Raw genomic sequence first — 20,677 nt, 5'->3', positions numbered from 1 at the left:
GCTAGTGACATGCAAGTGTAAACCCAACACACAGCTACGTATGTTTTAGCATTTTCTTCCTCTCTCCACAGTGACTAAATCCCCAACAGGATTCGAATGCAATAGTCCCCCCCCCAGCCATTGGAGAGTGAGCTGGAGGGATTGGAGAATCATCTGGCTATGCCCCCATATGGAGACACAGTAGATATTGTCTCTAATCCCCCTGCTTTTCACTACCCACTCTATGACCATGGGAGAGAGGGCTGCAGCAATCCAACAGTGAGTCTGAGAGGGGTTCAGGAGAGATGGTATGTAGAACTTTTATGCTATGCTCTGCAGTACAGGATCTCACTCACAGTCTAGTCAGGCAACACTCTGTTGATGAGAGAAGCCCAAATCAGTCAGTGCCTCAAAGTGTAACTATATCCTATCCCCACTCTTCTATCCTGAGGAATGAGGCCTCAATGGAAGCCTAAAGGTAAAAGTCTGCCAACTGAATCTGATCTTCAGACCACAAATTTCTACACACCTGGTGTAGTACAATGGTAATCACACAGGAAAGAACTGTGTGATTGGCTTGTCCAACATGGTTGCATTATGGACACACATTTCCTAGCAGCATGAAAGCATTATTGGGAAATGTCTTCAACACAAACCTTATAATCTGTTTGTTCCATATAAACCAGTACATTTTGTCATTAGAAATCCTAGCTGGATTTTATGGCTTTTTCAGGATACAAGCTAATAACAATGTAGGATGCCCTTCTAAGAAGGAGATCAAGTGTGTACTTGATTTATTCTGTTTGGAATGATTAACAGTTACCTCTTGCCACTTCATTGCATTGTGTATTGTGGATGTCACCGCTAACACTGCAGAGCCGTTTTCAGTGGATACTCGGGTCACCTCACATCAACAAAGACAATTAAAATATACTTTGTAAAAGAAAATGAGTTGCCCTTTGACGGTACCCGGTGAGTGCCATGCCCTGATTGATGGGGAATACGTCCATATTTCAACCAAGGAGAACAATTCTTTTAATCTGAAGATAAGTGGCTATATGAGGAAGCTTTAAAAATTGCTTTTTAAATGACATCTCCTAGAATTCCTCATGCTAACTGGGGGTTCTAGCTGGTCCTGCTTCATGGGGATTCTGGGAGGTATGGTTCAGAAAAGCAAAACTTCCAACTGGTTGGCAGAAAAGACAATGAAATCTGCCATTATACAGCAATAGCAAAGAATGTAAAATCCAGGTCTCGCTTATCAGATACTATAATGCATTGGCTGCCAATACCACCAAAGAAAAGTGGGCTTACTGTGGCTGGTCCCACGTACATCGGGCAGGCAAAGATGTTATGTGTTTGGTCTCTTCCATATGATTCACTAAGTCCTTTTTTGATGGGAATTTTTCCTGACAAATGTAACAGTGACACTGGTGGACCTCTCTCCTAATGAAGTTCACTACTTTCACTTGTTGATAGAAATTCAAACCTAGCAAATGAAAACAAGTGTTTAAACAATGTGCTAAATTTAAAAAGTGGAAGACAGACAGCTCAAGCAAGACTGCTTGAATAAGACAAGGGTTAAAGAATTAAAAACTGTGATTGTGAAAATGCAAAATACAATACATATTCCCAATTTTATGAAACAGGTATCTATGATCTAGCAAAGATAGACAAGAAAGGATACTGAAAAGACACACACACACACACACACACACACACACACACTGCTAGAGAGGGAAAATAATTAGTACATTTAATAGGAGGGCGTGGTAGTGGTTCCTCCACAACCACCAAAAAGATGCTACCGTTTGATATTCAATAGGGAACAAACCTACCATTTTGTTTTCAGTTACTTGAAGTCACAGAGGTCGAGGCATAATAAGTTTTTATTTTTTTTTATTTTTCCCTCTAAATTGCCACATTTCCAGTGGCAACAGATGTTTCCATTACAGTACTACAAGATTTACTCACCATGCTCAGACTTAATTTTTCGCAGGTCAAATCCATGAGTCTCCTAGGGTCATGAAAAAAAGAAGAGAGATTTCTAATTATGAATTCTTTTAAATGTTTAAATTCTTATGAATTCTTTTAAATGTTTTAAATAGAATTAAACTCAATTTGTATTAAAACAGTCACATTCTAAACAAATAAGCATTAGACAACTTGCACAGTTGAAAAATCAGTACTATATGGATTCCTTACCTAAATAGCATTTGAAATCCTGTATGTAAGTTCAGTTAGGGACAGTGCTTACAATTACTATTTTTGGGCTATAGCCCCCAGAATACCCAAGACAGCAGGGCTGCAACATTAAATATTATGGTTCTAGTTCAAAAAGACAGCAAGCTACCGAGGTGGCAGCTTGCTCAAGTTTTAGTTAGGGATTGGTATCAGCCTAAATCAAACCATGATTTCGCCAAGCATGTTACTCTTTCTTGTGCATGATCTTTGCCTGCTTCCCCAAACGTGTTAATTGGGAAGATAAGAAACTGAAAGTGGATCTTTCTGTATCCAATGTCTATGCCATCATGTTCATGAAGTAAAGTCTCTAACGAAAGCAACTGATAAAAGGTCTTCCCTCCATCCCAACTGCCACTGCTGTGGCCTTGGAAAGAGAGAACAGCAGCCTGCATCTCTTTGACTTAATCATCTCAGCCACTACTGCTCCCTTTTTCTTGTGTGTTGTGCCTTTTAGATTGTAAAACTGAGGGAACTGTCAAATTAACAACTGTAAATCACTCATGTAAAGTGCCATGTATGCTGATGGAGGCATATAAATAAAGACAACAACTACAACATGAATGAGTTAAATTACGAAACATTATTTCAAACTCTCCAGACTTCAGTCATGCTTAAAGCAGACTTGCTGTAATGTGCAGGGCAAATTCCACTGCTTTCACTGGGTTGGTTCTGAGTGTTACTAAGGGGCTCTACAGACCACCCTGATAGAGCAGTGTCCTGATGCCCCTTTCAGTGCTAGATTAGGGCTGCAGCAATCGCACGCCGTGGCCCCGATGGCACTTTTTCCGCTCTAAAGAAACTGCAAACTGCTGCTCCCTTTTAGAGCTGGCAAAAGGTGCCCTTGCTGTCACAGCGGCATTTTTTGGCGTTCTTTCAGCATGTGTCATATAAATGCCTCACCAAACGAGTGCTGTAACACTGTGCGGTTGGGAGGGTGGCGTGACACTGGTGTGGGGGTTATCGTCAAGGCATGTGTTGTCCAAATGCCATGCCCCCACACTGGTGCTTCAAGCGGTCTGTACAGCTCCTAAGTCTGGATCTAAAAGGAACACAAGGTCTGTAATTCTCTCAAAAGCAGCTAAAAAGATCATCACAGTTGTGGCTCGTTAGAATACAACAGAATATAGTGCCTTTTGGATGTAATACTATGTATATATCACTATGTATGTATCAGTAAAATCTAGCGCACACACCCTCCATCATTAATAACAAATTAAAGTTTACCCCACTTATTTTCCAAGGCAAGCTCTCACACACCAAGTAGAATCATATACTTCCCCAGACATTATCACCTGTACCCCCCATCATCCTCATAAGGGGCTATGTGGGCTATAATGCTGAGACCTGCACTCCAGCAGCATCTACAGATTCCCAGCGCCATGTCTCTACCTCCATGTGAACACAGCTTTGTCTGGTGTCTGTCTGCTTCTCACAAAGAGGCAAACGGCACAAACAGGATGATCTCCCAGTCAGACCAGTCTCTTGAAAGGAAAAAATTATTTTAAAAAAGCCATCTATAATGGGTGTCTGCTTCTGGGGGAAAAAGCGGGAGAAGCAGTAAACTTGGAGCCAAATTTGCTATAATGATCTACTTCAATAAACTGGATTGATGCGTGTGGAGTGATGCTGTTAAGAATTCTCAACCATTCCCTTCCAAAGATGTCAACCCTCTACCTTGATTTCAAGTTTATCTCCCAACAGACAGCAGCATTTATAGTCAGTGACATGCTCAGTCCTTATCAAAAGGTGTTTGGCCCCTTATTTTCCCTAAACATTTTATCTTTGTGCACTCTTCCCATTCTCTCAAGAATGCCGACATCCCCTCTGTTTCTCCTTACCCTATGTTGGATGTAAATATTGGACTCTGCACCAAGGTTTGTAATTAGAGGGACTGATAGCACAGTGATTTTAGATTTTGCAGAATCAGAATTCATAGGACTTCCTTTGTAGGAGGCATACAAGTTCTACCCAAAGACACTGGAAATCCACAGCCGTTTCATTTGGACACGTGTCCTCTCATTTTTCTCTCCAATCTTTGGTCAGCTATAATTTATCTAAAGCTAACAGGTGTATATAAGATATTGTTCTTGTATTATAATTAGAAGCTAAAATGAAATATACATGTAGGTAGATAGGATAAATTATATATTAATTTAGAAAGCAGATAGATGGAAGCAGAAGTCAAGTGTTTATTTTTGTGTATTAGTTTTTGTATTGTTTTTGTGATTTGATTTTATTCATGTTTATTTGTCTTGGTTAATAAAGAAATTAATAAAGAAATTAAATATTAAAATTTTAAAAATATTTTATTTATTAAATTTGTTAATAAGTTATAGATTTATTATTTTTGAAAATAATCACAGGTGGTTCATCTGACTGTTTCTGCTACATTTGTTGCTTTGACTTTTGTGGATTTGATTAATCAAATGGTTTTTATTATATGTTCTGTTAGGAAAACTCAGGTCCCTCCAGTGCAACTCTGTAAACTTTCACCAAAGTCCTGAAGGCGATTCCTAGAGAACACTCCACTAACCATTTTAGACTCCTCAGCTCATTCTTATAGTCAATGTTGGCAGATGTTGCCAAGAGTTGCACTGGAAGACATAGAGGTTCCTAGAGGTGTTCTCTCAGATAAAAATATGGATTTTTGTGGTTTTGCGGTTTTTCCACATTCATGGGGTCTTATGCCCCTAATCCCAGTGAATGTGGAGGGATGAGTGTACAGAACCTGAGATGGGCATTTACTACATGTCACCCTAGCAATAAGGAGGAGTTTTCAAGTCCTCTGGCAACTGCCTCTTTCATGCTTTGGCTTGGGCCCTCTAGGGCTCGCAGTTATAGTAAACTGAGCATATCTTTCTGACAACTAAAGGGAAACAAAGGTGTGATATGGGAAGTGACATTAAAAGCTTCTTACTTTGTTGCATTTATTAATTGAGCAGCAATCACACAGTGAGGAGTCAAAGATGGCTCACATCTCCCTGTTCTAACACCCACCCAGGGGAAGGTATAGGACTCTATAATTTTACTTCGGGGAAATTGTACTTGATGGTGGAAGAGAGTTATTAAAAACATGGTATGGAAGAGAGCAGAAGTATCCCTCCAATAAACTCTAGTCACAAACACTAATCTCAAGTCGGCTTTGTTCCTGAACGTCAGGGTTTCAATAAACATATCATCCTGTAGGCAGATTTCCCACTTCCCCAGCCCCAAAATAGCAAAAAAAAATCCCAATTTACTCTCCTGGTTGGACAGCAATTCACAGGTCATCTTCTGACTGAACTTCTTCCCAGGACTTTCCAAATTCCTGAAGAAAATGCAAACAGAAATCCCCTTTACCTTAGGAAAGTCCAAGTTTTCATGACAGCACGTCTAGGTGATAGATGAAATATTCAGCTACTAATTCCACATGTTAAGCATCTCTTTGTATGGCATTATTTCATGTAATATAGTGTTTGGACCCAGAAACATACTTAGAGCTCAAACAGACGCCTTGAAACACTGGCATTCTGCGCGGTTTGGGGGTGAGCAATGCATGCGGCATTTCACAGGAATGCCGAAAAGCTGTGGTGGGGAGGGAAAAAATGCCTTTTTGCCTCCTCTTTTGGGCTGGCAAAAAGCGGATTGAGGCCATGGTGTGTGGTTGCTGCAGTCCCAACCCGCTTTCTCAGGGGCAGCTTTGGGGTGATCTGTTTCCTTAGTCCCTTTGTGTTCATGAATATATGTTTTGAACCTTAGAAACAGACTCATTCCTTCAAAAAATATGCAACAAATAAAACATAGGAAAATAGTTCCTATAATAGAATGAGTAACACTTTAAGATTTAATCATTTGAAAGGAAGCTCCATTTAAGTATCAAATTTCTTGCGTAGCTCTGAATGAGTTGTTTTGCTGATTGGTAAATGGGCTTTGTGATCGTCTGGTGGGGGGGGGGAACCTGATGTGCCACAACATTTTAAAAAGATTACCTTTGCTAAGTTCGCCTGTCTTAAATTCTCAATAATTCCAAGAGATGAAAATATATGAAAGGGATTTAACCCTGGGCGGCACAGTGGTTAAATGCCTGTACTGCAGCCATTCACTCAAAACCACAGGTTGCGAGTTCAAGACCAGCAAAAGGGCCCAAGCTGCTCAGGCTTGCATCCTTCCGAGGGGAGCTAAAAGATACCCAGACTGTTGGGGGCAAATTACTTACTTGCTAATTAGCTTACTTGCTGTTCACCGCATATGACTTTGGAATAGGTGTATATAAATAAAACAAATTATTATATTAATATGTCTTTCAGGATAGGTAAGATTAATCCTGAAACATTTCTGAGAAAACAACTCAAAATCAAAAACTACATTTAAACCTAAGCACCATGGTTCTAGACATCGGTGAATCAGCTTTTTTCAGTGTTTAAACCTATACAAATTTTACTTTCCATTACTTATCACTCTAAAAGATAAGCAACAAGTCTAAGGACACCCGGGACCTTACGTAACATAACAATAAAGTTTTATATTCAAGACAATGTTGACATCAAATGGTAAGCTTTACAACTCTCCTTCCTCAAATAATTCTTCACTACGACTATGGGCATTAGCTCACTCTCTTAAATGTGTGTGATGTGCCTCAAGTCACTTGCCAACTTATGGGAGCCCACAGATTTCTAGGGTTTTCTTAGGGAAGAAATAGCAGATTTTGCCAGTTCCTTCCTCTGAATGTACCTTCGTACCTGAACATGCCAATTATTTCTTGTTCTCCATTTCCCAAGATCCTTTGTAGCACAGCGTGCTTTTAATACTAAGCATTCAGTTATTTATGTTTATATCTTACCTTTCCTCCAAGGAGCTCAAGCAGCATAGATTCCCCTTCCTCCATTATTATTCACAAGAACCCGTGAAGCAGGTTAAACTGTGAAACTGAAGTCACCCAGTAAGCGGTATGGTTGGGTGGAGGTTTGAAAAGCCTCTTCACTCTAATCACTACACCATATTCTTTTTAATAATCACTAAATCAACCTTGCCAAGAAATCCTATGATAGGGTCTCATAACTCAGATCAATGTTAAGGCATATAACAACAATTAAAGCTGCTAGACATTTTAGCAATAGTATATCCTAACAATCTTATCTTTCTTCTTTACATAAAAATACCAGGGCAAAAGGGGAGAGAGAGAAATGGAAAGCAACACCTGAAAGTACAACACAAGGAATAGCAAAACACTGCAGTAGTTTATCAACCTGGATTAAAAGAACAACAACAACAGAGAGATCCGTGTTTAATTCTCGCTCATAGGTTTCAAAGCTGTTACACCATGTCAGGTAAATGGTGTGCTGGCATATAGTGCTGGAATAGCCCTTAACAAGATGTCATTACAGATTAGGGATGTGAAATTCTGTAATTAATTCAGAGAGATGTTACTCTCTAGGGTGCATTCTCCAAGTACAGTAGGATTCATTAACATTGCCAGGACAGCGAGACAATGCAAGCCATTAACACCCCTGGATATTCTCTTTCCCCCTCCAGAGTATCAAAGTTTTCTATGGAATGGTGCTTCTAGCAAATTAGCTGCTAGATTTTAATGAAAGCTAACTTTGGGGAAAAGCAACACAGAAGGGAAAAAAAGATCTCACTCTCTCTTCTTGTCACTTAGCATATAATAGTATCAAGTGATCCAAAATTTAAAATAGGCAATGAATTCTGGTGCGTGTGTGTGTTTGAGCTGTACCAGATTTTGAGCATTTCCAGCTGCCTTAAGAGCCTTGGGAATTTTGCCAGTTAGTTTCTAGTGCAGGCAAACAAAGCACTAATCTGTTTAATAGTTTGCGTCTGCCCTCCACTAGGGAAATGAAAAGCCACCAGGACCAATTCACCCAACTGTCTGGTCCCATCGGAATATCCAGGTGGAGGATAAAGAGACAAGAACCCAAAGGCTATACAATTCCCCACCATGCTCATGATGGGGCAGATACATGGGGATGAAAGGAGGGCTTGTGTGTGGACGTTCAGGCTCGTATACAGGCTTGCTTTTGTGATCGGGCATGTTGTACAACATCTAAGCCATTTGTAAATTGGCCCTTGGGGAGCGGTAATGCAGGGGAGATCATGAAACATGACACATGAACACACAAACTGCTCCAGAACAACAGCAGCCCTCCTAAGCTATAAACCACAAATATAATCGATTACACTACATTCAGGACACCAATATATTACACACTTATTACTTGCATACAGTAATGGCTATTTGTTTTGACAAATATTTATTCCAAAAGAAATCTTTGCATAAAGCAATAGTTTTTACATTTGCCTTCTTGAAATTCACTCACACAGGTTCATGCCCCTGAATGCTTCCAGGTGGCAATCGTGAGTGATACAAGGCTACACATCTAATGTCAGTGTAGCCCAGTAGAAAAAGAAGGAGAAATTTAATGGGGAGTGGGAAACTGACACAGCTAGAGCTGTTTGCCTCAGGGAACTCAGGTTCACACTATCATGAAGGCTTGCTTGGATAAACACTACTTATGGCAGGGGTGGCGAAAGCTGTGTACTATAATTGTTCTTGGAACTATGGCTCTAATGAGCCTCAGCCAGCATGCCAATGGTGAAAGAAGATGGGGGCAGATTTACAACACCAGGAGGGCCACACACTACCCGTTACTTATGTATGGAAACATAAATGGGGAAGGATATCAAACAAAAGACAGTGCTTCTGTATATTTAATAACTGGGAAGAGAAACAAGTGTGTGTTTTTGGCCCCATACAGACAGGCCAAAATAAAGCTGTTTTGGGCCACTTTGGAGGTATGCTGTTTAAATGATGCATGTGTCCTAAGAGTCTGGAAGCTGCACCAAAACTGTGCTCCAGTCCTTAGGACTGGATTGTGGCTTTGACGTGGCTTCTGGACTCTTAGGGCGCATGCATCATTTAAACAGCATATCTCCAAAGAGGCCCGAAACAGCTTTATTTTGGCCTGTCTGTATGGGGCCATAGTCTTACCACAGTGCTATACAGCAATAGCTTTACTTACCAAAATGGCTTCTTCAGTCCATTTCTGTTCATAGCAGTTTTCCACATTTAACAGTATTGGAGAACGCCTGTTCTGCACCATCCATCCTGGCTTTTTAAGTACCTCAAGGTTCTGTCTCCAACATCTACATGGTTACTCGGAGAAGGCGTTTGGAGGTTTAATCCAAATGCACATACTTCTACCTCTCATTTTCACCTACAAATCCTAGAGAGGCTTGGAAGGCTCAGATTAGGTGTTCTGAGCCAGCTTTGAAACTGTTGGGTATAGCACCTTTTGCATGCTGAGACCTTCTAGAACCGTAACTATGCATGTTTATGGTAATTTCCTGTTTGAGTTACACACATGCCTTCTTTTCCTCCAGAGAGCACACCTTTCTTTGTCTCAGACTCCATTTTGTTTGTTTCTCTTCAGCATGCTTATTTTAGGATGCTGAATAAGCTCTTTTTAAATACTTTCTGCTAAGTAGCATTTAGATGCTCTATTCTTTTTATCCTCATTATGAAGTTGTGCCAGTGTATATGAACTATGCACAAGATTTGTGAGTAAAACTATTGTTATGTTATTTTAAATGAAGACTCTGTTTCATCTTTTACTGGTATAAGAAACATGAGTGGGGGTTGGTGTGGCTGGTCTTACTATTTTCTCATGCTTTCCTGCAGAAAGCTCTGCTAAGGAGATTCACCAAATCTCATCTGTGCCTTTTTGATCCTTTTTTAAAAAACTAAAATCTAACAGAAATAAATGAAGGAAAACAGACCAAAGCTTTATCTAGATATGGTTGTGGGTAGGGAATCCTGATGAATACTGTACAATGTAGGTGAACAACCAGTCTTAAGACAGGGTAGTACTCCCTGTGAATGACCAAGTCCACCTGGAACTTTATTATAGTAAAAAGAAGAAAAAGAACAGTAGAAGGGGGAAGTAGCTGCAGTGGCAGCATCAACACCAGGAAATGGGACTTAATATAGCCATGATAGCCCATGTAATGAAGATGGGTCTGTTCACCACTATCATCTCATATCATCTGCCACTCTCTGGCTGGTTTTTCCCACAACCCTCCCATATTTCCCTGTCCCAGATTTTGGGCTCAGATTCATCTGTAGCTCACTGTTACACCTATAGGAATGTGCCCAGACGTTATGATCAGCTCTATGATGTGAGACAGGAGCTTTTCAGGACATAGTCTTTGTCAATTCTCTTCCTTCAGAAAATGTCTGGCTTCCCTGTGGACTGCTTGTTAAATGGGACTTCATTTACTTTATTTACTGGTTACCTGAACTTGCTTTTTGCAGAAACTGTTGTGAATTGTAACTGCTCATCCGTAACTAAGCAATTTTAATGATTGCTGCTTTTTACTGCTGACATGTTGTTTTATACCTTAAAAGTAATTTTGACCTGGGAAATAGTGCAACATTTATTTTATTAAAAACAAACATACATCTTACCAGATAATTAATAATATAAAATCTGTCATATTCTCTATTTTTGGCATTGATTCTGCGATGCTGCTTCTTTCTCATGTGATCCTTGAGTGTATTCTTATCTCGAAATATTTTTTCACAGTATAAGCACTGCAAACTAAAGGGGAAAAACAAATGGCTATGAAAGCTATACTATAAGCAATCAGCCAGTTACTTTAGCAGACAAAGCATGATGAGAAATAGTAGTCTCAAAATGTGGACTTACCAGAAAATTATATTTAAAGAACCCCCAAGGAAAACAGTTATCTGAGGTGTATACAAAGACATATTGGACATAAACATACAAAATCAGATCAATGTTGTTAAACGTTTGTCTGGTTTTATAGCATTTATGTGATTGCTGATTTATTGGAATTGGCCATCTCAGTTACACAGCTATCATTACTTTAAGTACTTTTCTGTATTACATCCTTGTGTAGTATTTAAGTTGTACAGCTCAGAACAGGGGACCAAGGAGGAAAAATACACTCAGAAAAGTGAGGGAAATGCTGTGAAACTGATATTTTTAATTTAGAAGAGATCAATTTCAAAGCTTAAAACCACTAGGAGCTCAACAGGCAGAACTACTTAGCTTTAGCTACTGGCATTATTCAGTCTGGGACAGGAATGACCTTCCATGCTGAAACTGCAGACAGACTTAGTATGTAAAGAGTATTACTAAAAAGGCTGCTTACTATAAGAGTGTTATACTGTGGAAGAACATCAAGAAGTTCAGTAATACAAACTGTAGATATCTTTGGGCTGAATGACTCTCCTTAGCATTAAAAGAGGGCCAAGTGAAAATATCCTATGTAACAGTCTATTTCTATTGCCTGAGTAGGAATCACAATGAAATTCTATAGTCCTATAAGATTCAAAGAATTTTCTTTCTTTCATTTGTATGCCACCTTTCTCCCAAAGTGGGACTGGAGAGAGCTCTCAAAGAGAACTGATTAAAAGAACTTAACTATAAACCCTCAAAAACAGTTAAAAAATAATTGCATCAACAGTATAAAATCATTTAAAGGACAAGTTAAAAAATAAATTAAAACACACATTCCAGTAAGTAGCCTCCCTGCTTACACATTAAAAGCCTGCTTAAATAAAAAGGTCTTTGCCTGCCAAGGAATGACAGCAGGAAGAGGGTCATCTTAGCCTCCCATGGAAGGGAATTTCAGAGGGTGGGCTACAGAGAAGGCTCTCTCTTATGTCCAAACCAAATAAGCCTATGTCAGTGGTGGGACCGAGAGAAAGTCCTCCCTTGTAGATCTTAAAACCGTGACAGGTTTGTATGGGGAAGTATGGTCTTTCAGATAGTCTAAAAAAAGAACGTACAGTAACTAGATACCGTAAATGCAACAAGAAGAATGTAACTAATTTTCATCTGTAGTGTATACATATGTACATGCTTACACTCAGTTACTTGCAGTTTGCCCTAACTAGAGAATGATTGCATCTGGAGAGCCCTGCCAACTTTGCCAGACCTAGATTTGTCCCTTTACCTATTCAACTAACCTACAATACATTTACCTTCCTTTTGTAGCCTAAAGCACAAAGACCTTTTATCTTTCTTACTCAATTACCAGATGCTCTTTGAAAAGATATAAAATGTAATTTTCTATTAACTGAGATTAAGTACATCTAGTTCTTTTTCCACATATCGAGTACTTACACAAATGAAGACCCTTACACATTACACAATTATGCTCTGAACAAAAATATAGAGTGCCAAAATCAGAAGCCATGGAAGGAAGGGGTATAAGAATAACTCCACACTGTTGATCAGTTACATAAACTGAAGAATGGCAGCAGCTGGGTTCTCCATGGCCAAAGAAATTCAAGAACCAAAGGTCAGCAGCAAAGGTTATGACCCCAGTTTTTTGGGATAAGGAAGGTATTTTGGTGACTATCTACAGAAGGGTAGATACACTTGCTGCACCTCACTCCTGGAATCTCCTTCCCCCACTTCTTTAACTAGTTTCAAAACTGAGTTGAAGACCATCCTGTTCATAGAAGCGTTCCCAGGCATTGCGTGACTATTATTTGCTATTTGACGCTTTTAATTTGTTGCCTGTTCTGCTGAACCCTTTCCTGTATTGTTATGTATTATTTATATGTATTATGCCATTATTTCTTAGGTTGTACATCATGGGCAGGCTTACTTTTATCTATTTTATTGTTTGTATTTACAGTGCTGTGCAAATCTACAGTGCTATATAAATAAAGCATAATAATAATAAGGGCCAAACAATTAATGCAGAATACTAGTGTAACTTGCCGTGCTGCTTAAAGGAGACATGGAAAGAAAAATTGTGAGGGAAGCTGTGGAAAGATGTTCTCTCTTTGCAGGACAGTGCAATGGCGTGCAGGGCTGGCAAGATGATGGATGTTTTGAAGAATTTGGGATCTGAGTGCATAGACCATCCACCCTATTAACTATTTCCTTTTTTTTGAAAGGAAGAAACTTTTTTAATGACTTAAAGATGATAGCAGTAGCAGAGAGTATTTCAGTGACCAAACATCTGGATTGTTTTTTTTTTTGGAATGGCTAAAGAAACATGAATTACAATATGCCAAGTGCATCGAACTTTGAGGTAAACCTATGGAATAACATGTAAATTTATTATTATTCAGTTATTTGAAAACCCCTGAACCTGGGTGGTTTTCATTTGCATTTGCTGTGTTTTGATTTTAGTGTTTTTCAGGACTGGTAGCCTAACTTGCTAACCGTAAGGGTTTCTTCTTTCCTGTTGAAGTTGTTTGTGAAGTGCTTGTGGATTTTCAATGGCTTCCCTGTGCATTCTGACCTGATAGGACCACGCCAACAAACAATAGATCTCCAATTAAACAGACACAAATCCTTTTTGCATAGCCTCCCACCCTGAGGCCTTGCCATTCAACAACAGAACAATACACAGATTAATATGGAAATCACTCCTCCCAACCCAGGGTCACAATGTGTGTGTGTGTGTACACACACACACACACACACACACACACCACTCACTTCCGTGCCAGCATTCTCTGAAGATGCCAGTCACAGATGCTGGCAAAATGTTAGAAACAAACTCTTCTAGAACATAGCCCGAACCCCCTCTCCCCCCCAAAAAACGGCAAAGGGAAGGTCTTTGGAAATAAGGAGGATGCAAAGTTTGGCAAAGCAGGGAATGTACAGTGTTGGTTTTGGCTTGTTGGGAGAAAGGGTGAGGAGCAGCGGGGTGAAGAGGTTGTCCTTGTTAAGCAGCATATACAAAGTCGCAAATGGTCAAAACTGCAAATCTAAAACCTGTGAATGTGGCAGGCTGACTGTACAAATTGATTCAATATTATACTCTAGTCAGGAAAGCTTCATACACTCTTCTAAACCCACTTACTTTTGAGCATCATAAATCCAATATAGAAACACAAACCACAATATAATTTAACCAACATCACAGATATCAAGCTGCTGTGTGCAACGAAAGCTTAGAATTTATCTCTGACTTGCAGTATTTTCTGGGTCCTTACTGGGTACAAAGATGTCAGCTGGATGATAATTAGAATAAAGTCCACCTATGTCAATGTCTCATCTCCTCACAGTCTGGCTCCTCTTCCCCAGAGTCCTTTTCCTCTGTTGCTACAAATAATCTTCCTTTCTATTCCAGCAAGTCTCTAGGAAGCTGCTCATGATACAAACCTGTTTCTTAGAATGACAGCAAAATGGCTGAAAGACAATAACCCAGGATACTCATGTACCTGTCAAGTTTCTTCTGTATAAGATCCAAAAACTCCTTACAGTTTACAATGTTGTCTGGCAGTCCAATATTGAATGCATGATCATTTGCCATATGATTAAGGAGGAGTGACCTGCAAAAAATTTCAAAAGACACTTCCTTCAAGGCATTTTAAAGGCAGCTTGAAACTTGTGCTTTCTGAGAAAGGCTAGTGTTGAAAATCAGGCGCATTATTAAAATTATTGTGGTTTTCCCCTTGGCCAGTGTGTCTCTGTTCACTGCAAAGACTGTCATGTGGAGAGGAAGAAAGCCCAAAGTGTGTGTTTGAAGGTTCTCTAAATACTCAGAATTGTATGAACAGGACATTAAACACTATCAACACATATGTTAAGCCACTACACTTTTATTTTGCTGCTAGAAATTATTTGCTTTTGACTGAGGGAAATGCTAGTTTCAGACCTATAAAACCAAATAATAAGTAAACAGCAATGTTTAGCCTTCTACCAGCAAAAGCTGTCTTGTGCCACTGTAGAAGCAAATGTACTGTTTCTCAGGATACTCACTGCCATCTCATTGTAGCATATCAAGACACCCCAAAACTGATAAATATTCGAATTGTTCATCAGGGTGCCACTTCAGATTTCAGCAAGGAGACAAAGATTTTGGTAGAGGCGGGAAGACTTACTTTCAGTTTGTAGTAAAACAATAGCCATAGTAATAACATAAGACAGGACACATTTTTTTAAGGCTAAGAACCCTGGCATGCAAAGATAAGTTCCAAAGTTGATTTTATAAAACAGGGGAGGACAACTTGCAAAGACTGGGGATGGCATTTGCTGAATGCAGGGAAAAGGAGAGGAAAGGGGAGGATTAAGAGTTGAGATTCAGTGTGATGGAGTGGCAGTCCTTGTATAGTAGTACAGTGGTACCCCGGGATACGAAATACCCAGGTTACGAAATTTCCGGGATACGAAAAAATCCCATAGGAAATAATTGTTCCGGGTTACGAATGTTTTTTCGGGTTACGAAAAAATTTTTGGTGCTTTTTTCGGCTTTTTCGCACGAAATCGCGGCTTTTCCCCATTAGCGCCTATGGCATTTCGGCTTGCGAATGCTTTTCGGGTTACGAAAGCGGCGGCAGAACGAATTAATTTCGTAACCCGAGGCACCACTGTATGTCCAGAAATTGCTGGTGGGATGGTTTTTAAGGGAGTAGTACATGACAGAACAGCTGGTGGCCTTCATGGCCTCTATGCTGCTTCCAACTAACATGTCAGAAGTTCCCCATTTTTGTAGAATATGTTATCTTCTTTCTTCGAGTTCTCAAAGTCTTCTGAGCTATAAATATGTAACGAATATTTGAGGTATGATCCAATAAACCACTACACAGGCTAATGTTCATAATATGGGGCAAAGAAGTGATTAATGCAAATATCTCTGATCTATGTCATTGTGTTGGCATCATAAGCCAGTTCATGGATTTTAGTAGCAGAACAGCACCATCCAGCACTGCTAGGGCAGAAAGAGCTGCTACTCTCAGATGCCATACATAATGTTGCCATGCAAAATTCTTGCAGATGCAGAATTTAGTGGAGGGTAGTGGTGGCAGAGCAAGGCACTGCTCAAATGTGCCAGTCTGAGAAATCAACTAATACCCCACAGATATATTTATTAGCCCATCTGCCCATGTATGCCGATGTTAATAATATGTGGCCTAAAAATCAGCTAGTGTCTGGTTTAAGTGCTAGATTATAACTTTAGAGACCAGGGTTCGAATCCTGCTTGACTAGGAAACCTATGGGGTGACTTTAGACAATCACACTCCCTCAGCTTCAAATGATGGCAATGGCAAACCCTCCTCAGAACACAAAGATATAGCTGTGTTAGTTTGTAGAATCAGTATGTAGAGAGATCTTGTAGCACCTTTGAGACTAACTGAAAGAAAGAAATTGGCAGCATGAACTTTTGTAGATTTCAGTCTACTTCCTCAGATGCATTTGGATCTGAGGAAATGCATCTGAGGAAATAGAGTGAAGTCTACAAAATCTCATGCTAACAACTTCTTTCTTTCAGTTAGTCTCAAAGGTGCTAAGAGATCTCTCTATGCACCTCCTCAGAACAAATCTTGCCAAGAAAACCCTGTGACAGGCTTGCCATAAGTTGGAAACAACTTGAAAATACACAACAGCAACTCTTAGCTGTACTTCCCTGTTTTGTAAACTAAGTAGCTGGAGCTTTTTAGTCAAGAAAAGAATATGCCTTAAGGCAAAATGACAATACAATAGAAATTTACAACATTATACATGGTATGGAGGAAAATCTCTCCCTCTCTGTGTGTCTCATCACTTCTTATATATTAAAAGCTGAGACCGTAAATCTGAGCAATGAAAACATAAAAGCACCTTTACCAGACACCATGTAACTAAATGTATAGAATTCCCTGCCATAAACCTTGGATTAAAGGCAAGTTCTAGTTTCAGATGCTACCAAAAAGCAACTTGGTGTCTTTAGATGTTTTGGACTATGAATCCTGTAATCCTGGATTTTTGGAGACAGTACTGTTCTGATAAGAACTGTCTTTTAAAATTTCTGCTTCCCTATACTTGCTTTAGCTATTTACTGGGCAGGTGTGAAGAAGAACAGAAGATACATATTGCACATATACATTGCTTATGCTTTGTCAATGGCTTCAATGAAGTATTTGGTGAGATTATATTAGCTTCGTCTAACCTGGAGCCCTCCAGATGTGTTGGACTACAACCCTTATCATCTCCAGACAGCAGGACCATGCTGGTTGGAAATGACATGAGCTCTAGTTCCACGTATTTAGAGGATAACCGTTCATGGAATCCCAGTCTAAATGGTTTCCTCCAGCATAAATATAGGGTAATCCAAGCCAATTCATATTAGATCTAAAAATTGATTCAGTCATGTTATCACAAACTATTCTATGACACTTCTCCTATATCTACAGTTTTGTGATGTTAGAATGTATGAAAATAAGATCATTCAGTACCAACCTGTTACCAGTAAATTCTTTGTCACAGAACATACATGTACCATGAAAGTTTGCATCATATCTTTCATGCTGTTGTTGTTCCAGAATCTCTCTCTATTGAATAGGAAGGTGGGGAAAAGATATGTTGTCATCATAAAGAAACTACAAAGCTTTGTAGATAATTATTCCCAATAAGTTTATTTACTTTATTATTCCCATTAAGTTTAATAGTCACAATTTATTTGCGCAATATAGCAAGCTAAAAAGACAGTTGGAAACCTCAGTTTACAATGAATGAGAAATATGCTAGTCTATGCTGCAAAGTGGAATGTTAAAAAAAATATCACTCCAAACATAGGTGCTTTGTGTTCTCTGCTTCATTTCTTTCCCAATCAACTAGAGGGGGAGAAATCCAAGATTTATTTTAGGTTTCTTTATCTGGCTTGTTGGGAGAGAAACAACCCACAGAAGAAAAAGCACCCATATCTGGAGGACACAATAAAGAAACAATTCACTTGCATGCTGATTGTCACTAGTGCACCAAGATTCTTTGGTTTGCAACCATGGCCACTATTTTTCAAGTTAATGAACAACAGGGGAAACAGGCTTATGAGTATTTTGAAAACGCTACCTTCTTTCCTATTACTAATTTTAAATATTCTGATTGCATGGAGGAAGAGTTGGAAGAGACCACAAAGGCCATACAGTCCAACCCTTCCTGCCACACAGAAACTCACAATCAAAGCATCCCTAACAGATGGCCATCCAGCCAAAACAGAAAGATTTAAAGGCAGATCTAACCAAGGACAGTTTTAATATAATGGGGAAAATGTGTTTTCTCCAAAACAAGGCCATTACAGTAGTAAAAAAAAATTGTATGACATAAAAGAAAAAAATCTAGATGACTTGGTCCATAAAAAGCATAACATCCTTTCCTGCAGATAAGTCAACATGATTGTTAAGGACTCCTGAATTTGTGTGAATAAAGGGAATAGGGAATGTACTTCTTTTGGAAAAAAAATTAATAATATAGATTTAAAGCTTACAGCAAAAATATATATATTTTATCACTTATTCCCAACAGATCTCCTACAGTATTTTAAAAAAGATCATATTTCCATGTCTGTTTCTGGGGATTTTCTCTTCCAATTTAAATAAAAGCTGCATTTTTACTGCCGAGTGCTTCTAATATGCAGCTCCATATTGCTTCAGGCAAGTGAAGTGAGAAAGAGAGAGTCTAGGGGGTATCCTTTCCACAAGAGAAACTGAAGCAAGAAATCATTTATATTTTACACTTAAGTAACAAGAGAGGGCTTGAAGTGAGAAAATGGGAGCTGCAAAGATATTTAGTTTCCTTGTCACCATAAAGAGATGAATGGAATGAGAATTGTAGAGCACTTATGACTGAGAATTGCTTTGGACATAAATAATTATATATTCTACACTAGGGGGGAAATCCAGTTGTTTTGTGGCCCAGGGCTATTAAACTGAGCATGCCCTCCTTTTTTTTAAAGGCCCTTGGTATCTGTTCTCTCTCACACATTGTTAAGCACTTTGGCAGGAAACAGATAGATAATTAAAGCACACCCGTGTTGCTGCTACGGCTTTTGCTCTCCTTCCACGTGTGCCAGACATTTTGTCTTCCAGTGCAGGAGAATAAAGACTTAGCCTTTGGGGACCTCTTTTGCTGTTTTATTAGAATCTCAGCAGCATATACAAAATGGTGGTTAAGAGGGAGGAGCCCTCTTGTTCCCCATATGCCATAGATTGGGCTGGCCTGAATGTACCAAATTACACCTAAATTATTGCAGATTCAGAATGCTAAGAGTTTAAATTACCCCTGACAATGGTTACTGTTAAACAACTAGGAACTGGAATCCATTGCTGACATACTGAAAGGATTGCAAAAATCTATCAGCACTTCCCAATCTACTTTATGCCCAACCCTACTCTGAAATTAAAACAGCACTGATGGTTGATCTCTTCTGGTAGGCCTGTCCAGATGATTTTTAAAACTGCAAATTTTAAACAATGGATTTTAAAAGTAGATTGTTTTAATACACATGTATCTTGTCTGTTCTTTTAAACTGATGCATGTATTAACTGAAGTTGTGTTTTAACTGATACATATTTGTTGGTCTGTTTTTATTCCCCGCCTGGGGAGAGGAGGGTAAGAAATAGTAGTAGTTGTAGTAGTGATAGTAAAAATAATAATAATGATAATGATGTTCTACTAGCCCCATCTATTTTATTCTGACAACCTCAATTTCTTTTCAAAGAAGGTGGATAACCTACTGGATAACAGGCTATTCTTGCCAGTTCTAAGTATCTGCAAAAAAGTAAGGCACTGGTATCTACGAAAGAAGAAACACCATGGAGCTTTCTTAATACCCATCAGTTCTGCCATAATTCCATCACAAAAAGTTTATGTGATTAGTCCAAAAAAGCACTTGGTTATAGATTGGATCCTAGTGCCATTTCAGGGTTGTCTTTGTGCCAGAATCACACCAAGGTTTACAAGGTTTGCTCATGAACTGTCACTGAATGGTGCTCATCCCATTCCATTGCAAGTCATAAAGTGATAGACTCTAAGGAAAATACATTCACACAGGTGTTCAAAGAGAGCAAGGAGACTTCTTTGTTGAACTTCATCTAGTTCTAGATCTTCTTCCTTCAAAGGGAAGTTCTGTTGTTCTGTTGTTTGATGGAGAACCTCTACTGATAAGCACCTGCAAGCTGCCTCTGTGAATGTTAAATTGATAGATTGCAGCAATTCCTCTTTTGTAGAAGAGTAGAGAATGGGACATAACATCCCAAGGCAACCCAGCAAGCCTACTACTAGGATCCAATCTATAACCAAGTGCTTTTTATTCCCCCTCCTCCTCCTTCTCCTCACTACTACTGTTACTATGGAAGACCATATCTGGGTTGAGAACGAGTGGCCTAAGAGCAGTATGAAGCCTGTGTGTGCACATGTGCACCTGAGGGCCCCCCAGCACTCTTCTAAACGTAGCCAGGAAATAAAAAAGAGAGAATTCAGGAAAATGGAGAATCATAACCCCCAGAGACCTCTAGGAAGCAAAATCACATCTTACCAGTCTCTGCTGCTGGAGCTTCTCCCTTAGTGCTCTGTCTTCAGGTAAAGCATCACATAAAAGAAAATAATTGTCCTGGACCTCTGTTAGAAGATTACAGAATAAATATTTATTACTTGTGTACATATACTAAAACCCTCTATTATGCTTCATTTTATTTATATTTTAGGTC

The 20,677-nt window shown here is 39.2% G+C and overlaps 1 protein-coding gene across 1 annotated transcript in view; it reads right to left on the bottom strand.

Annotated features, from left to right (window-relative positions):
- ZNF277 (zinc finger protein 277) overlaps positions 1-20,677 on the bottom strand; it is a 53,187-nt gene that overhangs the window by 813 nt on the left and 31,697 nt on the right. The window contains 10 exon segments of the mRNA XM_042470088.1: positions 1,294-1,468; positions 1,954-1,996; positions 3,613-3,659; positions 3,662-3,685; positions 3,688-3,704; positions 5,463-5,530; positions 10,685-10,817; positions 14,435-14,545; positions 17,433-17,524; positions 20,506-20,588. Of these exon segments, the coding sequence (XP_042326022.1) occupies positions 1,294-1,468; positions 1,954-1,996; positions 3,613-3,659; positions 3,662-3,685; positions 3,688-3,704; positions 5,463-5,530; positions 10,685-10,817; positions 14,435-14,545; positions 17,433-17,524; positions 20,506-20,588 (793 nt within the window).

The sequence above is a fragment of the Sceloporus undulatus genome, chromosome 5 (genome assembly GCF_019175285.1).
Source record: "Sceloporus undulatus isolate JIND9_A2432 ecotype Alabama chromosome 5, SceUnd_v1.1, whole genome shotgun sequence".
Classification (NCBI taxonomy): domain Eukaryota; kingdom Metazoa; phylum Chordata; class Lepidosauria; order Squamata; family Phrynosomatidae; genus Sceloporus; species Sceloporus undulatus.
Note: the sequence above shows the minus strand (reverse complement) of the source record. Positions and strands in the feature narration are given on the sequence as shown.